A 24,537-nucleotide genomic window follows, 5' to 3' on the forward strand; every position below is an offset into this window, starting at 1 on the left:
GCATAGTGCCGTTGCGAGAGCCTGAGTAGACAAGGGTTGGGACAACCTCGCTGTCGGGTATGTCGACTCTCTTGGAGAAATGTTTGTTGAGAAAGTCGAGAGATCCCATTGCTGCTACTCCAACTCTCAGAATTTGGATTTCCGGCCGACACAACTCGCCTTTCAAAACTGTTATGTCTTCGCGTTTGATACTGAGATTATTGATAATGGCATCAAAGTGTGGTGCTGGACAGGTAGCTGACATTAACAAGAGTGGTACATGTCGAGTTGCCATAAGTTGTAAGCAGAGCTTTCCCCACGAAGGTCGAAATTTGCCACCATCCTGCTCTTTTTTGACGACACTCATATGCTTCGCCTGACCACTTTCAACCAAACCCCATTCGTAGATCATGTGGGCTTCATCAACGACTTTCAAAATCAGCCGTCTCCGAAACCAGATGCTATTATAGATTCTCAGCCAGGTACGATTCGTAAGAAAAATTTCCGGGCTCTGATTTTTCAACATAATACAACACCAATCAGTTTAAAAAATATTGTACAAAACTGTGATGGTTATCATGAAGCATCAAAGAAATGCAACGTACCAGATAGATGAAGGAATACACACCCTTTTCAATATCGTGTGCCACCTCCGAAGTAAAGTTCAAGGCAGTTAAATTTACTGCCTTCAAGCCATCCTTCCTCTTTTCCAAAACTTGATTGTCTCCCAAGGCATCGAGTGGGTTGAGGATGAGTACAATGCCAAGTGACTTCACACTGAATAGCGATCTAAAAACCTCAGCGATACGTGTCTTTCCGTATCCAGTACCAGCAATCAAAAATACGATTTCCTCTCTAGCCGCAGCCAGAACCGCCTTGTTTTGCAATTCTCGAGCGTCCTGATTATACTTCTTCAGGAATTTCAATCCAATATAAGAAGCGAGTTCTTGATTTGATTTGCTTGAGATTGCCTTATTAAGGATAACAGGTGGTAGATCGCCCGTCACGGACGAAAGCTTTTCAGACACATCCGAAGGTCGAGCTGGCGATGACTTTGATGGATCCATATGAGAATATAAACAGGAGTCGATCGGATTTCATCAACGGTTGAAATCGGTAAATTCTTTCTGAAGATGATTTCCTTTCTCGAGATTCGTTTCTTTTCTCAGAACTCGTTTCTTTTCATCGCTGCATGGGTCGCTACCGAGGCAAGTTTCTGACATGCCCTCGGTTGAATCTGAGCTTTCAATCAACTCTCTGTAATGTCTCTGAACAAAATTGTTACTCGTTTCCCATCTGGATTCTTGCGAGATGGCACAATTCGATTCTTTTTTTTTTCTAATGGAAGTTATGTACAAGATCAAGAGCTAACACGAGCCAGTTTCAGAAATGAGACCATCGTGATAATGAATGGGATGGGATGGATCATAGCCCAATGTGACCCAAATTTGGCTTTTGGGGCCTATTGGTCACACCAGGGATGTTATTTAATGTGCAAGTCCCTCGTGCCTCGGCTTCGGGTTACCGTGAGCTTTTGCACGATCGGACTTGGGTTAAGTTAGTTAAAAACCCAGTTTAACAAAGGCAGTATGTAACCACCTGAGAGGCTGCACAGCAGTTAGTATTCATGTAGTCGCCTCAGAACTCAGATCATGAGAAGGGATCCAATATGATACGATGAGAAAATGTTTCCATTTCACTCATGAACCTCAAGGTCACTGGGTCACCGTATAAAAGAAAGCTTCGTGAATCCTCAAGTCGAAAATGATTTAGTATTCTTGAGTATCGTATATACATTTATGATTTCTCGGGACACGATTGCAACCTGGTAATTGAGGGACTCATCAAAAGTTAAATCGATGCGAGTCTTTCGCCTTGCGAGGGAGCTTCTTTCTTGGATTTGAGCTTGGAAATTTGGTTATCAGTGTGACCCAAAAAGGATGCTGAGTGGACTTCCGCCCTGTATACAGACTCCCCAGCGAAATGCTGCGCAGCCCATGAGACTGCGGGACTGATCACTGTACTTCCAGACCTAGCAACCGGTTGAGTCGATAGATGGTGTGTTAGGGTTAACGACTCGGTTCAGCGCCTTGGCAAATCCGCCTCCCTACTCGCCCCCTTGCCCAACGTTATCCTCAAGACACACGACGAGCCCTTACCGGTCGGACCAACTGAACTTCCTCAAGACTCGTCATCATGGGTACGCTAAAATCAAACAAACCACCATCAATCAATCAATCAATCAAAGAAATCATGTCACATTAATTTATGCTCCTTCGTCATCTTGATCTTTTCTTTTTAGTCAACATTCCAAAGACCCGACGTACCTATTGTAAAGGAAAGACTTGCAAGAAACACACTCCTCATAAGGGTTAGCATCATTGTACTTTTGTTTATGATTTATTTCTATTTACCTCGAAAATTTCAATTTCTTGAACCGATTCAATATCAAACAACCAAGAAAAGATGACTGATTAAATCATTATTTTTTCATTTATTTAGTCACCCAGTACAAGGTTCGCGCCTACCTCCTTTCTAACAAAAAGCCAATAAAATTTAGATTCGAAGTTATTTCAATCACTGACTTCACCTTCATGGTCTTCTAAATCACCGAATTGGCGTTTTTTCAAATGTTTTATAGACTGGTAGGTTATCATGTGATATTCATCATTGTGCTTCTTGCTAACGACAATTTTTGTATATTTGAATTAAGGTAAGGCATCTTTGAGTGCACAGGTAAGTCATCATGAAATCAACCTAACAATCTAAACTACACCAGACTGATGAACTTTCTTTTATACTTGATTCTTAGGGTAAACGTCGTTATGATCGTAAACAATCCGGTTACGGAGGACAGACTAAGCCTGTTTTCCACAAGAAAGCCAAGGTACGAGATTTGACCGAAAAAACGATTCAAGTGATGTTAAGATTCTTAATGAATTCAAACTGATTTCATATGTTTTGATAAAAATTTAATATAGACTACCAAAAAGGTCGTTCTTAGATTAGAATGTACAGTTTGCAAATACAAAATGCAACTTGCCTTAAAACGATGCAAACAGTCAGTGATTTTTAAATTTCATGACTCAAGACTTTTTTTTCGGATCACTGACTTCTTTTCTTTGGTTTTTCTCTTCCTCTCAAAGCTTTGAACTTGGTGGTGATAAGAAGACAAAGGGTGCAGCACTTGTGTTTTAGAAATGACGATCAATCTTATGTCTTTTCGAACCCACTCTTTGATCTATGTGCATTAATTTTCTATCGTCCAAGCGAGCGAGCCTATGCCAATCTTATCAACCTTCTACACGTTCCATCAGATGTCCAGAGAGGTTTCTTTGTGACCAGATGAATCACTTGAATTGTGTTCAAGAGATAATAAGGTGACTTTGAGTCTGTGGTAGAATCAGATGAATTTCTTTGTCATGTGACATATCCGCATGATCTTCGGAAAAACAAGGATCAATGGTGATACTCTACTTGACTTGTGTTATGATGTCTCTCTGGTCTCTGAAGTCCAGCTCGATTGTACATAGTATATTTGAAAATCAAACCCTTGCCTCTATGTCTCTTCCAAAATGACAGTCAATATTACAAAGCTTCGAAGCGTGACCGTGCCAATTTCTAACCTTTGGAGCTCTCTTGTGTATCAATTGGCTCGAGTTTCGAGCGGGGAAGCTTTCAAGCTTCCTGAAATCGATCCTGTTGTTGTACCATTAAGATGCCAACACAAGGCAAATACATTCAAGAAATTCCAACACCCAGACTATTCGTGTCTCAGCAACACTGACCAAAAGAAAAATTAATTGTACATATTCGAAAAGAAGTAATAAGATCAAAATCAAACTAACAATTATGAAAAATGATCAAGTTGATTTACTTCAAAATAAGCTATTGATGAAAAAACTATACATGTTTGATTGTATTTAATGCATAGGGTCTTAAAGTAATCAAATCATTAGAACAAACTCGAAACGATAATAATTAAAACAAAATTGACACTAATAATTAAAACAAAATCGAAACTTGAGGGTTATAGTAAAAATCCAAATAGGTAAATAAACATATCAAAGAATTACACAGATTATTCAAGAAGAAAACGATTGAAAATGAAAACATAAAGAAAATGAAAAATGAAATGGCTTGAAAGCAAAGGAAATCTTGAAACCAAGTAAATCGATGATATCAACTCTTTTCCTATAAAGATCTGAAAAGTTGAATAGATTCATCAGTCAGTTTTACCAATCTAAAAAGTTCAAATACATAAAAAATCTCTTTACTCACTCTTATTTCGTGTTTCCATTCATTTCATATCTCTTCCATTAACCTTACAATCTCCATTAAGACTTGAAGTAGGTCGTCCTCGATGACTCTTTGAACGAGATTTCTTTTCCAAAGCATTAGATTGAGGTTGAGCAGATTGAAAGACCTCAAGATTCCGTTTCGATTCAAGATGATGATAGATTTGTTCGATTTGAACCAATGTTAGTTGTTGACCATACAACTCTTCTGCATCGGCTCCAAATGTATTACGAATCGATTCGATGATCTCAGGAGTAAGTGTGTTGGGTACAGAAGCATCGGTATTGGTACTGATGATGGTAGGATTACTAAAGAGATCACAGTCTGAGAAATCAGAAGATCTAGAGGATTGACTAGACCGAGTGTTGGGTGAATGAGGACGTAAACGAGATTGAGTTTTTGATCGATCTGGTTTAGAAGAACGTAGTTGGCTTGATCCTTGACTAGATGAATATTGAGATGAATTAGAATGAGAAAGTAATCCGAGTGCTTTAGCTTTCTTCTTGGCACGCTTACGAGCCAATCGATACTCTTCTTCTTCAATAGCTGCTAAAGCTTCTTCTTCTTGACGTAATTGATCGTCAGTAGGCGTAGTGAGAGACATTGTGGTTTGAGGATAAACTGGTCGAAGTTGATCGATAGGATCTCGAGAAGGTTTTCGATGTTGAGGTGAAACTAAGAATGAAAGATCTCCTAGTACTCTTGCATCCGATTCACTTGGTCTTCTGTGATGAGATTGAGATTGATATAAATCTGAATTTGAATGAATTTGATGTTTGAACCAAAGACGAGATGAGATCCATGATGAGATGGATTGTAGAGTAGATAAAGGTTTTGATGATTGATTAAAGAAATCATCGAGATCTTGATCGAATTGATGAAGATTTGAATGTAAACTGATTTCTTGTTGATGATGATTGTGATTGAGTAGCGGTTGATGATCTGAATCAGGAAAGTAAATTGAAGATGATTGATGATGATGAGTTGAGTTTGATGAAGAAGAACTCAAACAAGGTAAACATGAATTGATGAAAGGTCTGAATCGATCGCTGAATGAGAAAGTTGACATGATTTAAGCGGTTTGTTGGTGACGGTCAATGAGAAATGAGAAATGAGAAATGAAAAGTGAATTCAATTTCAAACTCAATTTAAACCCTTGAATACCCGACCCGATCTATCACTCGATTTCACATGTAATCTACCTACATATCATCTATCATTTCAGTCTTTATCACAGTCCAGATATTAATTAGCGCATTTCCTGCCATTTCTTCATCATCCCAAACTGTCTTTTCATATCCTACTTCTTTTTTTTCAGGCTTTAAATTATCGGTGCCCAATTTCAGGGTTGATTTTGTGAAGGCTTGGTCGTAGCCCATTTCATAAGACAAGATATAGAAGAAGTTGTATTCTACATTCAGCCCAATTAAGCTAGACAGTGCGCACCAATATGTGAAATCAAGATCACAATCAAAAGATGGTGGGGTAATTTGCCAAGACATCTCTACCTGAATTTCCCCTTTTTCTGTAAATTCTACTTTTTCCTCACAAGAAATAATATAGGAAATCATCCATACAATAGATCAATGCATCGATACACCAGGTAGGATATCACAGTATATCATCAGAGTCAGTGGCAATACAACATAGCTGTACATCTTTGATCATGAGACCTTTCAAACCAGACTTGCACCAGAAAAAGGTGGAGCTATCAAGTCGGACGTATCAAACCTTGTAAAGAGCAGTATTCAAAGCGCAGTTGAAGCTTTTATCGATTAAAGAGCGATCAATGTTCTTCTTTTCCATCGACCTGAGTTTATTGCGAGTTAGAAGATTTGTAAATTTTTCTATATCATATCTCTTCCGGATATCCTAAAAGTAATCTTTCTTAACATTATACTTTAAATTAAATCAACATTCGATTCTTTAAAAAATCTTGATATATACAATATATGGATTTTTAATTAGAAAACCAAAAGTAAAGAAAAGATAACTCAAGTCATTTATAATTATGAAAACTTTGAACGTTTTCGTATTAGTGATGATTGAGATTGGATTGATTTCACTAAGGATTTGTGAACCATTGGTAGATGAGAACGCATTGAACTTCAGAACTGAATTGGAACCACTTTCATCATCACACTTAACATTAGCAAGAGATCAAACTGATCAAGATGTTATGATGAAATCAGAAAGTGGCGAAAATGGATATGTAAGTTTAATGATCATACTTGCCATATATTACTTTGATTTGGATTTCAATAAAGACTAATGAATGATTTGTTAGCGCGAAATGGGAAGAGATGATAAGTTATCGACCCAAGTCAAGACGACAAGAACAACAAACGAAGATTTCAATGAACCTTTAATCATCAATCCAAACGCAGATTCAAACTTGTTCATCTCGGAACAAGACAAGATTTTAATTGAAAAAGACCTCAATTCGGCGCGCAGACATCATAGTAATCCTATCAAACGATTGAACAAGATCTTGAGAAGTTGCTTGTCCCAAAACTCTCGAACTTTAGAAACTCAAAGAGTGGGTAAAGAGTCCTTCAAGGATGAGAAAGTGGTATTATCCGAACAAAAGGCTCAGAAAGATATACAACCCAAAGAGGATGAAATGAATCCTGAAGAGATGAACCTAAATGAAAGATTCAAAGAACCAGAGAAACTTGTAGGATCAGTCAAGGAGAATAAAACTCTAGAACAAAGAAAGATTTCAGTATGGGAAGCCATTAGGAATGCCTTAACACTTGATTTTTATTTGTTCAAATTATTCAAGAATATGTGGGCGAATTGGTTTAAACATCTTTCAGCTGGAAAGAAGAAACCAACACATCGATCAAAAAAGATACCAATAACCGAAAAGGTTTTCAAGAATGAAGATATTCAAAACATTGATCATAACAAGGAGGCGACTAAATTGGAAAAGCTGTCACCATCTGATCTCAAAGAGTTCAAAGTTCAAGAAAACTCAAAAGATGAAGATTTCCACTCATCTGAATTGACTGTGAACATTAAACCCCCACTCAGTGAAGAAACTAAACAAGACTTTCAATCTGAAGAAGAACTTGGACCAGCCTTACAGTTCTTAGAACATAGATCATCATCATCATCAAGAAATGATGATTTAAATCAAGATGAAAGTGAAAGGGATGAGTTAATGCGATCCAATAACATTCAATTCTTACCACCTTCACCAAGTTTCTCAATGAGCTCAAAAGATTTCAAATCGATGATCCAATCCAAAGAATTCCATCCCTATACCACTTCTCCAAACTTTGATACATTTATTCATTCTACTGAGAATCAGATCGATTCAGATGCGACTACTCCTAAATTTGAACACTTCCAACCAGTGATCAATTCTCCAGAGGTGCCTTCGGAGCCTTTAAGCTTAGAAGATACTTATGCATTGATTCATCCTACCGAAAATGATCCTGAATCTAGTAGTCCAACTGTGGAAAAGAAAAAATCACAAACCCAGTTTTCTGAAATCATTCCAGACAGTAATTCCCCCAGGGAAGAACCTACCATTGATTCCCCAGAATGCCTTTCAAGTCCTCACGAAGATGAAGATGAAAACTTTGAACCTGTGTATGAAGCCGATCAAGGAGAATGGGATTACTTAAAGATCCGTAAACCAATCCAATCCACATCATCCTCATCATCATCACCATCCTCTATCAATTCAAAAGACGCAAGACAAAAAAGACTTAGGAACTCACTAAGAAGGAATTATAGTAAGAACCAATTCTTAAGGAAAAGTTCAAAAGGATTAAAAGTTTTAAAGAAATCTAAAAGTCAAAAAGTTAATCGAGTATCAAATCCTAGTTCAATTCATGATGATCAACCAAAATCAGGTCATGAAGTTATTGGAGAACCTGAAGTTGAACCTAAACCTACACCTTCAAAGCCATGGATGTATCAAAGATTATTGAGTTGGTTTTGAATTGAAAACCTTTTCTCTGCTCATCATTTTGGTGGAAAAAGACAAAATGAATTCTTCATTTACATCCATCTTGTTTATAAATAAATACATCTTTATCTTTTTCTTGATCTTGGTCTTGTAAAACACACACTTCTCATGATCTTCAAATCTTACTTACATTCTAAAAATTAAATGTGAACCATCTTAAACCTTCAAGTTACATTTCCTTCAAACTTTGCATTTCTTTATCTTTACAATGTACAATCTCTGCAGCAACTTTTTTTTCAACAAAACTCTTGATTTATCAGTACACTATACCTTTCTTTTATTGAAATGATATCTTTATTCAAGGATACCTTGAGTGTTCAAATCCATGAATTCATCTTTATGTTTTTCCAACCCAACTTGAACCTCTTTATTGGTTTGACCAATATCCTGTCTAATTCACATGAGAAAATTCTGGGTGGCTAATCCTCAGTAGTACTTCATCTCCATGTCAGCTTTGCAGGGCCAACCATCTTTATACCCAGAACCTCTGTACATTGATGTGAGATATCCTGCAATCACCAAGGCCTGAGGCTGCACTGGCTTGCTATCAAGGTGCAGCCATCATCGTTCCTGATGCATATATTTTTCTTCATAAAGTTTGTGTAGTGATATATCCAAGGAATCTATGTGGATATCAGTTTGCCAATCCAAGGGTACCATTCATTGTCTGGGTACATATTGCTAAACTTTTCCAATCTTCTCCTTCCACTTCCAGCATATTTTCCTTGAAGGCAAACATCTGAGAAGTCCTTAGATGATGCTCCTGAGGAAAAGTGCAAACAAAGGATGCCATCAAAGCAAATTTTGGCCTTTGCTATGGCCTTGGATTGGCTCCTTGGGTGAACTTTGCTCAGACCTAAAATGAAGGACTCCTTTGATGTTGGCCTCTGAGTCAAATACTCTGGCTGAGTTCATGATCATGTAAGATGAGTATTGTATTCCATTATACTTTTTAATCTGGGGATAATATTATATATAGTCATCAATAAGGTCTACTGAACAAAATCTAACAAAAAAAGCATTGATACAACAACTCCTAAAAACAGATATCTACCCCAATTCTCCAAAAGAATGAGATGTTTTTTATACAAATTCAACATCATTCAAATACTAAAAGAAACATAAACAGATCAAACAAGATGTTCATCTCCAAGACATTCCTTCTCTATTTCCAAGTATACGTACCAAATGATTATCTTAAACCCCCAAAAAAAGATAAGTAATCAAAAGACGGTAGTTTTTTGTGTTTTTCAAGTTTTAAACGAAAGCGAAACTTGTTCAAAATCCAATGATAAACTTGAACCAAGATCGATTTTCTTCTCAGGTAAAGCTACTTCTAAAAACTCTAAATCTTGTTTTTCAATCCAATCTTTAGTAGGCCAATCAATCAAAAACTTAATAAACAAATTCCCATTAGGCGGTAATCCAAACCCATTGATTTGTTTAATTTCATTAGGTTTGATAATCATATGACCTGTTTGATTAGGTGATGGGATTTTCAATCGGATCGGTTGTCCATCTAAATGATAAAAGACTAATCTATCAAATCCTAATAATGCTTCTGATAAAGTGATACTGATCGGTAATAATAAATCACTTGATGTCGGATCTGGCATTTGAAAAGTTGGATGTGGTAAGACGTTTAATTTAAGAACTAGATCACCAGGTAAACAACCAGGCTTTAAAATCAGGTAATAGAAAATCGGTCAAAACGATTCATAGAAAGCAAAGAAAACTCTTGATCAACTTTGAAGGTCTTGTCAGTTTACTTACCTGAGCATCTCCTTGATCAGATAAACGAATCGGATGATCTGGTAGCATTCCTTTTGCGATTCGAAATTCCACTTTCACTTTATCTGGTTTGAATCCAGTTCGATTACAACTCGAACATCTAAACAAATTCCTTTCATCAACTTGTATACTCTAGAAACCCAAACCGATCTCGAAAAATCACTCAACTGATCTTCTGATCTGATCTTGGCACCTAAACCTTCACAACTCGTACAGACTATCGGACTACTTGCAAAGATTCCATTCAAAGGAATCACTCGAATAGTAAAACCCTAAACCGTGAATTGCGGAAAACATACTGAATATCCTTTAGTGAAATCGATGATTGGATTTGTAGGAAGCAAATCACGTGTTTCTTACCTGACCACTACATCTTTGACACATATTCGGTCTAGCATCACGATTATAACCAAACCTAACCAAAAAAAACCAGACATCAGATCATGGTAAAAACACACAAACATCGAGATTAAGAAAAACGATCAATTTACCCATGACATTTTTCACAACTTAATTGACGTTCGATTTCGATGGAAACTTTTTTTCCATTATAAAGATCTTCTAAAGTACAATCGAATTGAATGACCGAATCTTGTGATTTCCTTTTCGGTTCAAAATGGGTTTCGAATTCATTAAATTCATCATATTGCTCATGATGATGATGCTGATCGAAAGGTTTCCTGTTTAATGAATCATCATATCGTTTTCGTTTTTCTTCATCTATTAATGTTTCATAGGCTTCTTGTAAGATATGAAATGATGTTGATGTTGTTGTTGTTGTTGATGATGATGGTTTTTTATCTGGATGAGTTTGTTTTGCTAGTTTATGATATGATGCTCTGATTTGTGATCGATTAGCGTTATGTGGTAAATCTATTGAAAAGGACACGATCCAATTATTAGTTCTTGTGTTTGATTTACTATTTGATGAGTTGATGAAATGCTTTACCCAAGATCTCATAGTAATCCTTTCTGAGCATTTGTCTTGATATCCGATTGTTGGTTGTGTGTATGCAGTGAATCTGATAAGCTTTAATGAGACTTTCTCTTTGGTTTCTTGAAGAAAACTTTCACAACAGTTTTCAAAATTCGATTTCTCAAACGTGATGAATTATAATGTAGTTCAGATTTGTATATTGCCAGATTTTCTCTTTTTGAGCATTTGTCTCTGAAAATTAAATTCAACTTGATGGCAATGGCGAGCTCCTTTGGTTTGTACTTATCACCAAGCCTGCTCATAAGAAAAACATAAATGATCTCGAATCTTCCTCCAATGATTTCGTGACTTCCCTTGGGAATTTTTCCAGCCGGTCAGTTATGTGGGCCTGAGAATGACAATTCAAGGTTTTTCTATCTTAGGAAAGCACGAAGTAGTACAAAGCAAACCCAAGATGTGAGGTCTTCCCTACTGATGGCCATCATGTCCTTCATGCATGGAATTCTGGAACTCACCACAATGGATGATTCATCCTATGGAAGCCTTATGATCCTCTGCATGGAGTTCATGCAGCTTTAGTATTTTCATGTTGAGCTCTTTGAATCAATTTTTTGATCACCAAGCCACGACTATCGTACAGTAAGATTCCTTGATAAGTATGGTGATGCACAGATTCCATTCTAATATGTATAAACAATGCTTCTTATCGAAACAGACCCAATAGGAGCCTAAAAAATGCTGAGAATCATGCTATGCTGATGTTTTATGCTGAAAAATGTAGTTTTGGCTCAACGAATGCCAAAAAAGGAGCTTTGTCATTTCTGAAGTCATGTGTAAAGGCAAGAAGCTCAGAGAAGAGGTCTGGCTAAAGAGACAACATGCGACCAAGAAGTTGATCAAAAGATGAAGTTGGGATATTTCGGTTGAGAAAAGATATTGGTAGATATATAGAAAACCGAAGTTGTGAATCTTCGTTGGAAGAACTCAGTTTATCATTTGACAAGGAGAAAATGTGTCCTCAGTCTTTAAAGCACCATGGGTTAGATGATTGGAAGTCATCCACACACTTTTCCACTTCAAAAAATAGATTATCAGTTGGTGTTCCAAAAATGATGTATCAACTGCTCAGTCTTGCAGCAGCCGACTCCTGCTCAGTCTTGCTCAGTCAATACAAGTCTCATGAGAAGAACCCCCCAATTCTACATTCGAATTTACGTTCCTGTCAGAAACGTCACCTTAAAACTCACGTTTCCGGTCCCGCGCAAGGGATGGAGATTGAATGCATCATAAAATTTGACATTCCTGCGTACATATTTTAGTGCAGTTGTATACATCTCCCCTAATTCGTCTCATCTCATGTCATGAGTCGTTGTATGAAGAATTGAAGACTGTCTCTCCTGATAAATAACGGAATAGAAAAGGAGATTTATTTAGATTACCATCATCTTTGAACCCCATTCAAGTTCAACCTTTAGGCTTTCTCAATCATCAATCATCAACTATTGGGGATTTCAATATCTACAACTTCAACCGAGCATTCACTTTCTTCTGAAAGCGAAACCTTTACATTCACTTAATCGTCTCACTCTTTTACACACATATATATCAACTCAAGCTCGACCATTCAACTGACCTACATACTTTCTTTTCAAACCTCAATTATTAACTTCTTTACAAAACGACCGATTTCCTAAGAAAAAATATATTGACATCTTTCTCAACATCATCAGATCAACATGATTAATTTCTTGAATAACTTCTTAACGCTTATGGTCTTACCAACCACTTCGGCTGTTCTCTCTGGTTTTAATCAAAACAATTTACCGTATCAAAGTGATCCTGGTGTTGGTCAATATGGTTATAATCAATGTGGTAAAACGGCTACACCTTTTAGTAAATGTCAGTAAGTAGAATTTCGAATTTGATTAACTCCCTTTAGTACACCTTTTCTCGAGTTGATGATTGTTTTGATCTTTGCTTCAGGAATGTGTTCATTAAATCTGCAACCGATTTTTGTTTCTTTGCTCGTACGTTCATCTACACGAAAAAAGGCTCACTTCGCGTCCCTTTACTAATATAACCTTCATGACTTTGTGTACATAGCTCCAACTGTTCAACCTGTTGGAAATGCCGAAAGGATTTCAGTTTCATATTGTACAAAAGATGGACATGGTACACGTTTAGTACCCAAAGATACGTTTCATAACTTACATTATGTGTAAGTGACAATTAACTCCTGCAATCGTTATTTCTCAATAATTACTAGAGTCAGACTGATTGATGAACTAAAAAGGAATTTTTCATTGAAAAACATCATCTTGATCATCTTAGTCGAACTCCTCATTACATTCAAATCACTGCTATTGGTGACGTAAATCAATTATCTGTTTTTTAAAGAAAACACTACGGCGTTTAAACTGATTTTTGAATTTTTCGTTTGATCAGTTTACTAAGGTGAACGTTCCTAAAGGAGATGAAGGTGGTGAATTAGGTAAGAGATCCACCATGCTCCAATTCTTTCAAATCCTTCTCAAGTCCAATCTTTCTTACTCTCTATTTCTTGAAATTATACCAACAGATCCAGCAGGGTAAGAAAACCTTCGAGTCCAACCAATTCTTGAATTTATCTCAAGTACTCATCACCTCGAAAATATTCAAATACTTTGATTTTTTGTTTTAGAGCCGATGGTCATGGTAATCCATTAGGAGGATTAGTGTTTGGTGAAAACAATCAATTCGATCACTGGACCGAATTTATTTCAGATGAAGAGTTTTGTATAAGAGTATGTTTCAATGGACCCAAAGCATCTGAATACTGTGAACATATCTGTAAGGCTTCATCTTTTTTTTTGGGCCACTCTGATTTTCTTGATCTTGGTTATTTATATGACTTTTTTTTGTCTTTTGCTCTCATATCAGATGATGTGATGGGTTGTCAATGGAATATTCCAGGAAATTATGAAGGCAATGGGTTTGATCAATGTGATGGTGAAGATGTTTCACTTCCAATGGGAAAATGTAAGAAGATTTCTTTTTTCAATATTCTCTTAAACTAATTCTTTTGATCATTAATTCACAAGTTTATTGACTTGATTGAATTTTTTTTTCTTCATTCACTGACGCTAAATTCTTTTGATTTTAGATAAATTACCTAATGGTAAGATTGGAACTTGGCATCAAGGAGATAAAACTCCAGCACCACCTGCAAATCCAGCTGGAAAAGTCAAAAATTGTTTTGGGTAAGTAACCAAATTCTTTCAAAGATCCCTTATTTCAAAAGAAAAATCCTTTGATCCTAACAAACTAAATCTTTTTTTTTTCTTTTTTCTTTTTTCTTTTTTTTTTGAATGAAAGTGTAAGCCCACCAGGTCAATATAAGTATCAAAAACCATCTCAAATGGAAAAATTTAATAAAGAAATTAAATCAAATCATCAATTAACTGGAAAAGAAAAGATCAATGAAATGATGAAAAATTTACAATAATTCAATTCATCTTTTTCCCCTATCCCCCCTACAAAAAAAACATTTAAATATCAAAACATTGAAATTAAAACTTGAAGAAAGAAAAACAATAATGATAGATAGATTGGGATAGGTTACTAAACTTTTGATTTTGTAAACTTCATGTTTATTTATGAAAAAAAAAACAGGAAGTTCATGTTTTTTATTTATTTATTTTAGTGTAATATGTTGAACATTGAGAAAAAAATATTTTTTGGTTCACAGTATTGATAACCTTTGAAGTCAAATATCATCTTATCTCAAAGTACATGCTAAAAAGCTTGATTATTTGTTTCTCCAGTCCAACATATAAAATGACTAGTATTACTTGATCCAATTGTTTTGAAATTCCAACTCAGTGCAATAACCTTATGACTCATGAAGCAAAACAAATCCAAGTCCCAAAAAGATTGTACATATATACAACAAGATCCTACTTTATACCTCTTGAAGGTTTTTGAAAAACTCTTAGAAAGCTCTACTTCTAAGGATCACGTTGTATGCCTAAACAAAAGTGAACCTTGAAATTCTAGAATTCCATAGCTCATGGAATCCACAAGACTTATAATCAAAGTTACACCATTTTAGGTCACCTTGAAATACCCTATTCTTTATTCCGATGAGTCCATTTGCAGAGTATGTGATCAAGTGATCAAAGCTCTAAAGAATGAACCTACAACTAAGGCTATGTATTGAAGCCAATGCCCGTCAATCTTGGTCTTGTCACTAATTCTTGAGTTTAACTAATTCTTGAGGTTAATCATTCCAAACAGATCATCATAAGTGCTCCTCACTAAACTTTCAACCAAGAAACCTACTAAAACCAAAGCTTCCAAGCAAGCAATCCCACACATGAAGCTCAACCATTCTTCACTTCACTTCACCTCACATCCAAACTTTCACATCTTTTCCCCATCAACCTCTTTCTCTCATCCCCAAACCTCTGCAAGACAATACCAATCAACCCACACCAACTTACTTTCTCAAACCACTCTTTTCAAAAAAAAAGAAAGAAAAAATATCTTTTTCTCTTTAGTATATATATATAATAATCAAACTAAAAAAAAATAGTATACAATTTTCAAAAAAAGAAGAAAAGAAGTTAAGAAAAAAAAAATTGTTCGATTCTTTAAATTTTGGAAAAAAAAAACAAGTCAAAGAAAATATTAAGAATCAGGGAACCAAAGAAAAAGGAAAAGCAAAAGGGTTTTCAAATACAAATCAAATCAAAAAACAAATCAAAAACAGATCGGAGCTAAACTTGCAAAGCAAAAAAAAGCAAAAGCGGAAGAGAAAGCAAAAGAGAAAGCCAAAGAGGAAAAGAGAAAGCCAAAGAGAAAGAGGAGAAAGCCAAAGAGAGAGAGAAAAAGAAAGTCTGTTAAACAGAAAAAATGGTAAACTCATATATATCAAAAAAAAACCAGAAAAAGTTAAACAAACCAATCAAAGAGACAAAAAACAGATTCAAAGAGACAAAGAGACAGAAAAAAACACAGTATAAAGTAAACGAAATTCATACATCCTCAAGTCTTTTTGTTTCACAAACCAAAAAAAAAGTTCATTAAGACATCTCAAATTAATGTAAAAATAAGATAAAAACACTTTGATATATATAAAATATAAAATAAATATATTATTCAACTTTATGAAAAAAAAACGATAAATTAAACATATACAGATTTAAAGAATCATACAACGAATATATAGGTAGGTAGGTAGGTAGATTGAGCATAAAGTTACGAATAATGATAAAAAGAATAATCGAGAAACGGGGGATCGAAAGATAAACACAACAAGACATTTTTCTTACTATTTGGTTTCGTTCCCTTAGCTTTGATTTGAATTGGAAGGTTTCACTTTTTGTTTTGTTTCGATGAAGAGATCGGATGAGTCTTGATGGGTTGATCAGATGAACTTGAATGATGGATTCCTCTTCTTTTTTCTCCTAATGCAAGACTAAAAAAAACCAAGCCAACCATAAAAAAAAACCAAAACACCTTGATCATGAGTTTTTTTTTTTCAAATCAAATCAAAATCAAATCAAAAAAAAAAGATGAACGAACAAATGTAAAACTCTTTCTTCCAATACATCAGATTTGATAGGCTTAGTTAAATAATCATCCATCTGAACCTCAGTACACCTTTCCCTATCACCTCTAGTAGCCGAAGCCTATTGGAACCCAACCCAAACCAAAAAACCCCAAGATGAGTTTAAATTCTTCAACTCTTATAATCCAAAAGAAAACAAAATCAAAAAAACCGACTCACACTCAAAGCAATAATAGGTAAAGATACTCGATCAGATCCTTTCAACTCAAGTTCTCTAATCTTTTTAGTAGCCTCAAATCCATCAAGTACAGGCATAATCAAATCCAAAATCACCAAATCATAGATCTTAATCCGATTCTTGATTCTTTCAACCGCTTCTTTTCCATTCTCGACTAAATCCACTTTACTCAATCCAATCTTTTTCAATAATCCAATCGTAATCTTGGCCATGATCGGATTATCTTCGGCTAAGAGAATCCAATATTGATCTCTTGATTTGGTTAATCTAGATTGGTTTGAAGCGTCTTTGTTTCGAACCGATCTTGTTCTTCGTTTGGTTGATTGTGATGAACGTCTGTGATTAGATTCAGGAATGCTTTTAGAATTAGGTGGATTACATGAATCAGGTGAATGAACATGATTAGGGGTGGTATGATTCGTATTTGTAGTATACTGTAACATCATTTCAACTTTAGCTTTACATCCTTTACCAAGTCCTTCACTCTCAAGTGAAACTGTCCCATCCATTGCATCTACCAAAGTCTTGACAATACAGAGACCTAAGCCACTTCCACCATAAAGTCTAGATGTCGAACTTTCAGCTTGTGAGAATGGTTGCCAACTCGTGAGGATCCGTAATGATTCGGGTGTCAATCCGATCCCATCATCTTTAATTGTGGCTGATAATTTCAGTCGATCCGGCGGAGATCTTTCGAGTCTCAGATCCAGTGTGATTCGACCGGTTGGAGCGAATTTCAAACTGTTGGATACCAAATTGCTAAGCACTTGTCTCACTCGACCCTTGTCCCCGATGATCTCAGGGTTAGTGCCAATGGTAGGATCGATGGTGAGATTAGATTGGAATCGACTTCGCTTGCTTCGAGCAGTATGAGTAAAGATTCGATCGAGTTCATGAAACAGATCTTTCAAATTGAAAGGTGAAGGATCAAATGATAGTTTCCCGCATTCAATCTTACTAAAATCCAAAATATCCCCTACTACATCTAAGAGACCATCAGCAGAAGATTTAATAGTTTCTGCATAATCTCTTTGAAGTGAATCCAATTCGGTTTCCAGTAAGAGTTCAATGATACCCAAAACATTGGCTATGGGAGTTCGAATCTCATGCTATAGAAGGAAGGTATCCTCTCGTGATAAACAACAATCTAAAATCAGAATCCAAATATCGGCGTTGGTTGATATGGTGTTGATAATAGTGAGTCAAGTAAGAGAGGGGAATCAAAGATAGAAGAAGCATGACTCACCGACATATTACTGAGAAAGGTAGATTTCGATTGATTGGCATCTTCCGAAGCAATGGCCTCTTGTCTTAGCCTTTCCTTTTCTCGTTCAGCTTCTCTTCGACGATTGATTTCATCCGTCACATCATGTACATAGATCAGACCTCCTAGGATGTCTTCTCTAGAATGATTCGGGTATTGTTTAAGAGGATCTGTCCTGATCGTTTTAGCACCAATCTTGATGATTCGACGAGACTGATCAGGCATGATACATCCATATTCTTCATTCGAAATGGTTTCCCCTCGCATGGCTCTTTCTACTGGGAAATCAATAAGAGGTACTTCAGTTTGAAAGGAAGAATCGAAGAGGGACCATTGTTTGAGCTGAAATCCTCCGACGGTCTCGGTGTGATCTTCAAGTGGATTGAGAGCTTGAAAAAGAGAACAAGCTGCTGGATTGGCAATTGAAACTGTCCGGTCGATAGATACAGCATGCATTGGCCAAGAGACAGGTGAATCAAAGATTGCATGTGACATTCGAGTGATGAATTGATCTCGTTCTGAAGTAGCGGGTGGATCACGTGCTCTGAGCTGACAGGAGTACCAAAGTTCAGGCAGACCCGGTCGAGGTTCGAATGCATCTATCTGAATGATTTGAAGTAGATTAGATGAATGGTTATGGGGATGGTGATGCTGATGAGATTGGAGTGGGTTTGAATGTGAATTTTGATTTGAAGTTGAAGTTGAGTTTGAATTTGAATGATGAAGATGATTGAGATGAGATGAAGATTGAATTGGAATCAAAGAGACTTCGACAGTAGTAGGTTGAAGAGTTTGAGAGATTGGTAATCGAGAGAGATGATTTTTTGAATGATGAAAGCGAATTTGAGCACGTTGATAGGCATCAATGATTTGAGCATGATGATCTTGATGAGAGATTGAGGTAAGAGGATGACCTATTTTGAAGCCAAAGAGATGATCAGCTTGAGTTGAAGTGGATCGAATGAGATGATGATGATCAACAATGAAGATTGGTAATGGATTAGATTGGATTAGAGATGATTGAAGTAAGATCTCAGTAGTGGATGGTGTCATATCAACTTGATGGATGATGATGGACTCAAAGTGAATCAGATTATAAAAGAAAGAAAGATAATCAAGCGATTCAAAAAGTAACTCGATAGAATTGGATTGGATTAATCTGAATTGAAATTGGAAAAGTGATGGATGATTTTAAAATTAAAAAATTAAAAAATTAAAATCAGATTTGATGTTGGATTAAGTTTGATTTGTTGATAAGAATCCAAAACTCATCCCTTTCTTCAATTCACTCTCACTCACACTCACTCTCTATGACATCATTTTACACTACACCAAAGTCTCGTGATCATATCCTCACATTCTAAAACTCATCCTCACAGCTCATCACTCATCACTCAAACCCAGCATAGAATTCATCTCATACCAGCTTTCTCTTTCTGCTCACTTTTCTCTCAGTAGCCTAGCAAGAAACCAATGTAGCCAAGCTGTGCACTACTACTTTGATTCAGTCTATCTCACTCGGTCTCACAAAACCTTCTCAATCCTAAAATATACATCTCTAACAGCCGACTGTATCATCTGATTGATTCCTCTACCCGTGGCGTAGCTCTGTGACAAAGATGAAAATGTGTGCGTTTTTTTTCACTGTGCAGATAAAAATAATCATGGCTGTGTAGTATTTTTTATAAACTTGTCACAGAACTTGAATGGATGACTAAGCGACCTTGAACTGATCATCATCATCATCAAACCTAACCAACCTAATCTTGTCCACATAATCACAATTAGTTAGTCTCATTCAAAGACAAATCCACAGATTTAAGATCATAGATCGATATTCTTACACACTTTTTTCACTTTTTACCTCAATTCTTTGGTGTTACTTCAACATGATGAATAAGCTAGATAAGTTTGATTTTTCCATCACATCTTGTATTAAAGGAAAAAAAATATCATACCTTAAAAGCTGTGATTTTTTTTTGGTGAATCAAACTGTTGATGATGTTTCAAGATCCATCGTCTCCGTGATCAAAAGAAAAGACGCCATAGCCGCCTGAAGTTATTCTACCAGCGCGATCTGCAACAACTATGGGAAATCTCTGTATTGTCACAGAGAGATTCGACTTTGCAATCTTTTGCAATTCCACTTTCGTTGTATTAATTTTCGGATCCGCAAGTACCTTGACAAATTCCAATCTGTGTGACACCCTTCACATTTATCTTTCCACAAGATTCACAGACCCACAGGAAACCCGAGTACAAAAGGTCTGCTGTGCAGATTTTGTTGAAACATTGAGTTTACCTGGTTTAACACAGCCTTCATAGACTGCTCTGCACTGTGACTCTACTCGCTTTGCCATCAGCTTTAAGCCTTGCATGCACTGACGTTTGCAAATGGTGCAGATCCATAACTTTTCGCTTGATCACATGTTAGACAACAAATATCCAAAGTCCCACTGGCAACTTGGTGATTCATTGCTCTCCCAACGTTCAACTTCCATTGATCACAAACTGAGCAATATGCCATTCAAATACCAAAGGGATGGAGCAGACTTCTTGCCCAGCGTAATTGAACTTCTACCCTGCCTTCGTTGCCGCTTGCAATAGTGAGGCTGCTTGCCTTCCTGCCATAATAAAGCTGATCCACCCTCGATGCTTTGCAACAACGGGCACAAATTTTAATGTGAGCAGACAAGCTCCGTAAGACAATTTGTCAGCCGGTGATTTCGGCTCTACAGTAATATTTTTGCTCGGAGCCAACAGAACCTCGCTCAGGCTCGCGCATCAGGATGGACATTGGTGAATCATCCACCCATGATCCACGGATATCCAGCAATGGCGAGGCCACGACAGCTGACTTATCTGTTCGTGATATGATACTTATATACCGTACCTGAACCCAGACTTTACCGTTCGCAACACATTACTTACCAAGATTTGTCTTATCCTGACTCACTTTATTGTCTTGAAATTTCCGATTCCACGCTCCAGATCCTGACTCCATCAACAAGCGGCTCTTGCGGCTCGTGATGGTTATCCACAATTATTCCCTTCCGAACCCCCGTCAGCGTATCACCAATTTCGGGTTTTGTTAAGGTACGGGACGATGGACAAGGAGCTGGTATTTCAACTCGCAAACCTCGTTGTCAACCTCCTTGCCCGCCTTTCCCTATTCCCTCATCATCTTAATCTGATCGACAATGTAGCCTTCAAAGCATGTGTAGGCAAGTACCCAAGCCAGTCTCTTGAAGACGTCTTCAGATTTTGATTCATCATGTTGACAAACACTCTTACCAACTCATATTGACAAGTTTTGACAATCAAAAGCAATCAACAATTTGAAACCCCTTGGCCCAGTCACTAAACAAACCATGCCAGTGAGTCTTAATTCCGTTTATCCCCTTGAGCTGAGCCTCCATCAGAACTTATGCTGACTACTTCCTAGCTCAATCACCAACCAAGCTTCCAATGGTAGGCCCCAATCACGTCGATTCTTACTTACTACCTCGTCATTACATTCAAAATCCTTCAAAATCTCACTCTCAGATCTTATACCCTCAAATAGACGCTCGATCCATCAACAATGATGGTTTATGGTGTAGGTCTGTTTTTCACCTTACCATCCATTCACCAATAAACCTTTCCGAGTATTCCCTCCCATTTCTCAAGATGGTACATACAATTCTGCAAATGATGATGTAGAACCTATTCCTTTTTCTAGCAATCACTCTTACAAGGCGTTGGTGCCATTAATTTGATTTACTCCAACTTTTTATCGATCGTTGATCTCACTTATTCTTTTGGCTACAGCCGATCTACATTTCCTTCGATTAGCAGAAAAAACTCGAGCTCCACTCATCATGTTAGTTAGTAAAAGGGTCTAGAACGCGCCATGCGCATTGTAAGCAACGGGTATTACAAAGCTCTCCGCCTTTACAAAGGACAACGGCCGAACGAACAGATTCGCTAACGGGTCAATGTTGGTCTCCATTCCCATTTCAATCGTCCTAAATCCAACTTCATCATTGCCTTTTTCGTAGGCACTGAACTGCTGTCGCATAATCTACTCGGGCCTCTGTGAGGTGCTCCTCGCTACAATCCCTTTTCCAAATGCTTGCATCAACCTCAATTTGACATCATATCACAGTCTTTCCAATTCTCACCCAGTCAGATTCGGGCAGCGGTGGTTTGAACGTTAAACATTCCCACTTTTCAATCCCTTCCATTCTAGATTTTACACGCCGATTCATTTCTCCCTCTTTACCCTGTTCTTTTCTCACTTACCCTCGCCAGTAGATTTCACTTTGCTTGATTACCCCGTTCACTCTCTCGCTTTAAGCATGTAATTTTGAATCTCCATTAGCGCGGTAATTCAACTCATAACGAGTACTTTCATGTGTATTGATATGTATGTACTCGCGTATACACCCTTCCACCGGGTGTATACAACGTGAGGGGATTACCCGAGAGCCTCATCTAGATACCCGAGCTATCTACAATACCCGATGTTGGATTATCGTGCGAAGCGAAGCATTTGCAATGCCTTTCGCTTCCATGGTCATTTGTCCGAGATCGCGCTGGTAGAATAACGGCGTGCGCCATAGCCACCATCACTACGCAATTCACAGTCTCACAGATCATCAGTTCGGCTTTAAGCGTTTTACATACATACACTACGGTGCAAACTTTAAGGGCAAATATGTGTTCAAAACACCCCCAGTAATCACATTTGAGAAACATGGGACTTTACCTACCAGTGACAAATCTGTTTTGTAATTGTGATGTGGATTTTGAATTTTTGTAAAATATATGTAGAGCTGATGTACTTGGGTCATAATTTGAAAACACAAATTCTCGAGGTATCTTGATACCTCATCAGAACATAAATTGACCACAACATAAACTGAATGTGCCCATTATGATTTCACCAGGTACTTCACATATAATTTTCATCTTGGACCGCTCAGTGATGTAGATTGTTCATGAGCTTCTGATACCAAAGCTCTGTCGCAAGCAAGCCCACGAGACCCGAGGTTCGACTTTTGGAAAACCAAGTCATGAAAACCTTCACTCAAATCAAGTCATTTCCCTTTTGACAACAAGTCTCAGATCACTTTTCACATTGTTCCGCTCTTTGACTTGTTTTTTTATTATCTCTTCTTTGTTTTACTTTCTTTTCTCTATACTACTATCATATCCATTCCCTCGTTTCCCTTCTTATCCAATTTCGTTCATCAGTCTCGGTGGCTGCTTGGATTTGATTCGGTTTTGATCAATGACCCCCGCCTTCCACCTTCGCGCGACCTCATATCTCACTCTTCTTATTGATACGGACCTGAGTTAGGCCATACAACCAAAGACCAATCAGTTCCCAACTTGAAAGGCTTGGTGGGTATAGTACGACACATCTTTCTGTGCAACATGTACTAGATGAACTGATTGTTTCTGCTTTTGCGTGACTTCAGGTAACTCAATTTCACCGCCGCGAAGATTGTCGGTCCGATGAACATCTGTCGACCTTGCATACCGATCGTGATATGATATTCTTGGTAAGTGAAGTATAGCTGCTTTATGCCTTCATCTCGCTTTGTATCTGTCTGTCCAGCCGTTATTCTAGAGTTGCTGACCCATTTTGATCTCTCCTGGTCATCACTAGTCCATGGTGATTTTTTCTGCTCATTGGATGTCCTTGTATGGAACCCAAAGGATTGACTGGATATCCTTTGCATTGAATTTTGTTGCTCTCAATCGGCCTCTCAGTTCATCCTCAAGTTTCTCAAAGTCCAACCCCCAAACAATAATATATTTCTCCCTGGCAAAAACTAGTGGCAAGAAGATGTACCGTACTGATAGATATTGACTGAATGGGGATTGGCTCATCATTTCCTTTTCTTTTGTTATATATCATTGGGATTTTCTTCTATGGCTACCTACAATTACTTCTTTACATTAAAAGTCTTTTTGTTGAACAAACATTGTTGTTTTTCTTATTTGTACGGTACATCCGGAACGTATCCAGCGTCTCATGTCACTGTGTTGCCCCAGTAAGCAAAGTATTGTGACCAAAAGGAAACCAAATGATGCCAACAGAGGAAATCAGAAATCAAAATCGAGATACCAATACCAATACAATAAAATGACAATTAAAATTGAATCAAAATCAAACCGATCAAGATCTGGGTTGGATTCATGTTCCAGAATCCATGTTTGGACGATGTGTGTATTGCATTTCATAAATGTAACCAAGAAGATTATATCAGCGATATGTCGTAAGTATGTGTGACTTTTATTGTTGATACCTTCAGCATGCCTGCTGATTACATCACGATTATGTAGGATGAGTGTTGAACAAAGATCAGAATAACAAGTTCGCAACGCAACCACATATGTTTACATCATGTTTTTACTGGGCATGTCATCAACATATGAAAACAACATCATTGGAACAGGATGGTGAAATCACATAAAGATTACGAATCTTTTGAACCGCAGTGTA

General features: G+C 37.1%; 7 protein-coding genes across 7 annotated transcripts; 3 read left to right on the forward strand and 4 right to left on the reverse strand.

The window, feature by feature from the left end:
- Positions 1 to 2,175: 2,175 nt before the first annotated feature.
- Positions 2,176 to 3,177, forward strand: MELLADRAFT_107807 (uncharacterized protein; the record flags this gene model as incomplete). The annotated part of the gene is made up of 8 exons (XM_007411430.1): positions 2,176 to 2,179; positions 2,282 to 2,350; positions 2,482 to 2,495; positions 2,621 to 2,624; positions 2,693 to 2,715; positions 2,792 to 2,866; positions 2,961 to 3,040; positions 3,126 to 3,177. The coding sequence occupies 8 exons, from the start codon at positions 2,176 to 2,178 to the stop codon at positions 3,175 to 3,177; spliced, it is 321 nt and encodes a 106-aa protein (XP_007411492.1).
- Positions 3,178 to 3,747: 570 nt separating this feature from the next.
- MELLADRAFT_78164 (uncharacterized protein) lies at positions 3,748 to 5,368 on the reverse strand (the record flags this gene model as incomplete). Its single annotated transcript, XM_007411534.1, has 2 exons — positions 3,748 to 4,183; positions 4,261 to 5,368. One exon carries the CDS (start codon positions 5,345 to 5,347, stop codon positions 4,280 to 4,282), a length of 1,068 nt encoding a protein of 355 aa, XP_007411596.1.
- A 921-nt stretch (positions 5,369 to 6,289) lies between these two features.
- MELLADRAFT_88224 (uncharacterized protein) lies at positions 6,290 to 8,233 on the forward strand (the record flags this gene model as incomplete). The annotated part of the gene is made up of 2 exons (XM_007411431.1): positions 6,290 to 6,490; positions 6,566 to 8,233. The coding sequence occupies 2 exons, from the start codon at positions 6,290 to 6,292 to the stop codon at positions 8,231 to 8,233; spliced, it is 1,869 nt and encodes a 622-aa protein (XP_007411493.1).
- Positions 8,234 to 9,172: 939 nt separating this feature from the next.
- On the reverse strand, positions 9,173 to 11,185 carry MELLADRAFT_43958 (uncharacterized protein; the record flags this gene model as incomplete). Its single annotated transcript, XM_007411533.1, has 6 exons — positions 9,173 to 9,939; positions 10,034 to 10,151; positions 10,220 to 10,323; positions 10,412 to 10,466; positions 10,543 to 10,924; positions 11,001 to 11,185. The coding sequence occupies 6 exons, from the start codon at positions 11,029 to 11,031 to the stop codon at positions 9,511 to 9,513; spliced, it is 1,119 nt and encodes a 372-aa protein (XP_007411595.1).
- A 1,539-nt stretch (positions 11,186 to 12,724) lies between these two features.
- Positions 12,725 to 14,472, forward strand: MELLADRAFT_107811 (uncharacterized protein; the record flags this gene model as incomplete). Its single annotated transcript, XM_007411432.1, has 10 exons — positions 12,725 to 12,891; positions 12,972 to 13,015; positions 13,092 to 13,206; positions 13,320 to 13,359; positions 13,434 to 13,479; positions 13,567 to 13,576; positions 13,669 to 13,817; positions 13,908 to 14,006; positions 14,131 to 14,227; positions 14,343 to 14,472. The coding sequence occupies 10 exons, from the start codon at positions 12,725 to 12,727 to the stop codon at positions 14,470 to 14,472; spliced, it is 897 nt and encodes a 298-aa protein (XP_007411494.1).
- A 2,364-nt stretch (positions 14,473 to 16,836) lies between these two features.
- Positions 16,837 to 18,068, reverse strand: MELLADRAFT_27303 (uncharacterized protein; the record flags this gene model as incomplete). Its single annotated transcript, XM_007411532.1, has 2 exons — positions 16,837 to 17,886; positions 18,024 to 18,068. Coding segments are annotated over 2 exons (1,095 nt in total), but the record flags the coding sequence as incomplete, so codon positions are not given.
- A 1,979-nt stretch (positions 18,069 to 20,047) lies between these two features.
- Positions 20,048 to 20,568, reverse strand: MELLADRAFT_107813 (uncharacterized protein; the record flags this gene model as incomplete). Its single annotated transcript, XM_007411531.1, has 2 exons — positions 20,048 to 20,221; positions 20,428 to 20,568. 2 exons carry the CDS (start codon positions 20,566 to 20,568, stop codon positions 20,048 to 20,050), a joined length of 315 nt encoding a protein of 104 aa, XP_007411593.1.
- Positions 20,569 to 24,537: the final 3,969 nt, after the last annotated feature.

This window comes from Melampsora larici-populina (assembly GCF_000204055.1).
Source record: "Melampsora larici-populina 98AG31 unplaced genomic scaffold MELLAscaffold_25, whole genome shotgun sequence".
Classification (NCBI taxonomy): domain Eukaryota; kingdom Fungi; phylum Basidiomycota; class Pucciniomycetes; order Pucciniales; family Melampsoraceae; genus Melampsora; species Melampsora laricis-populina.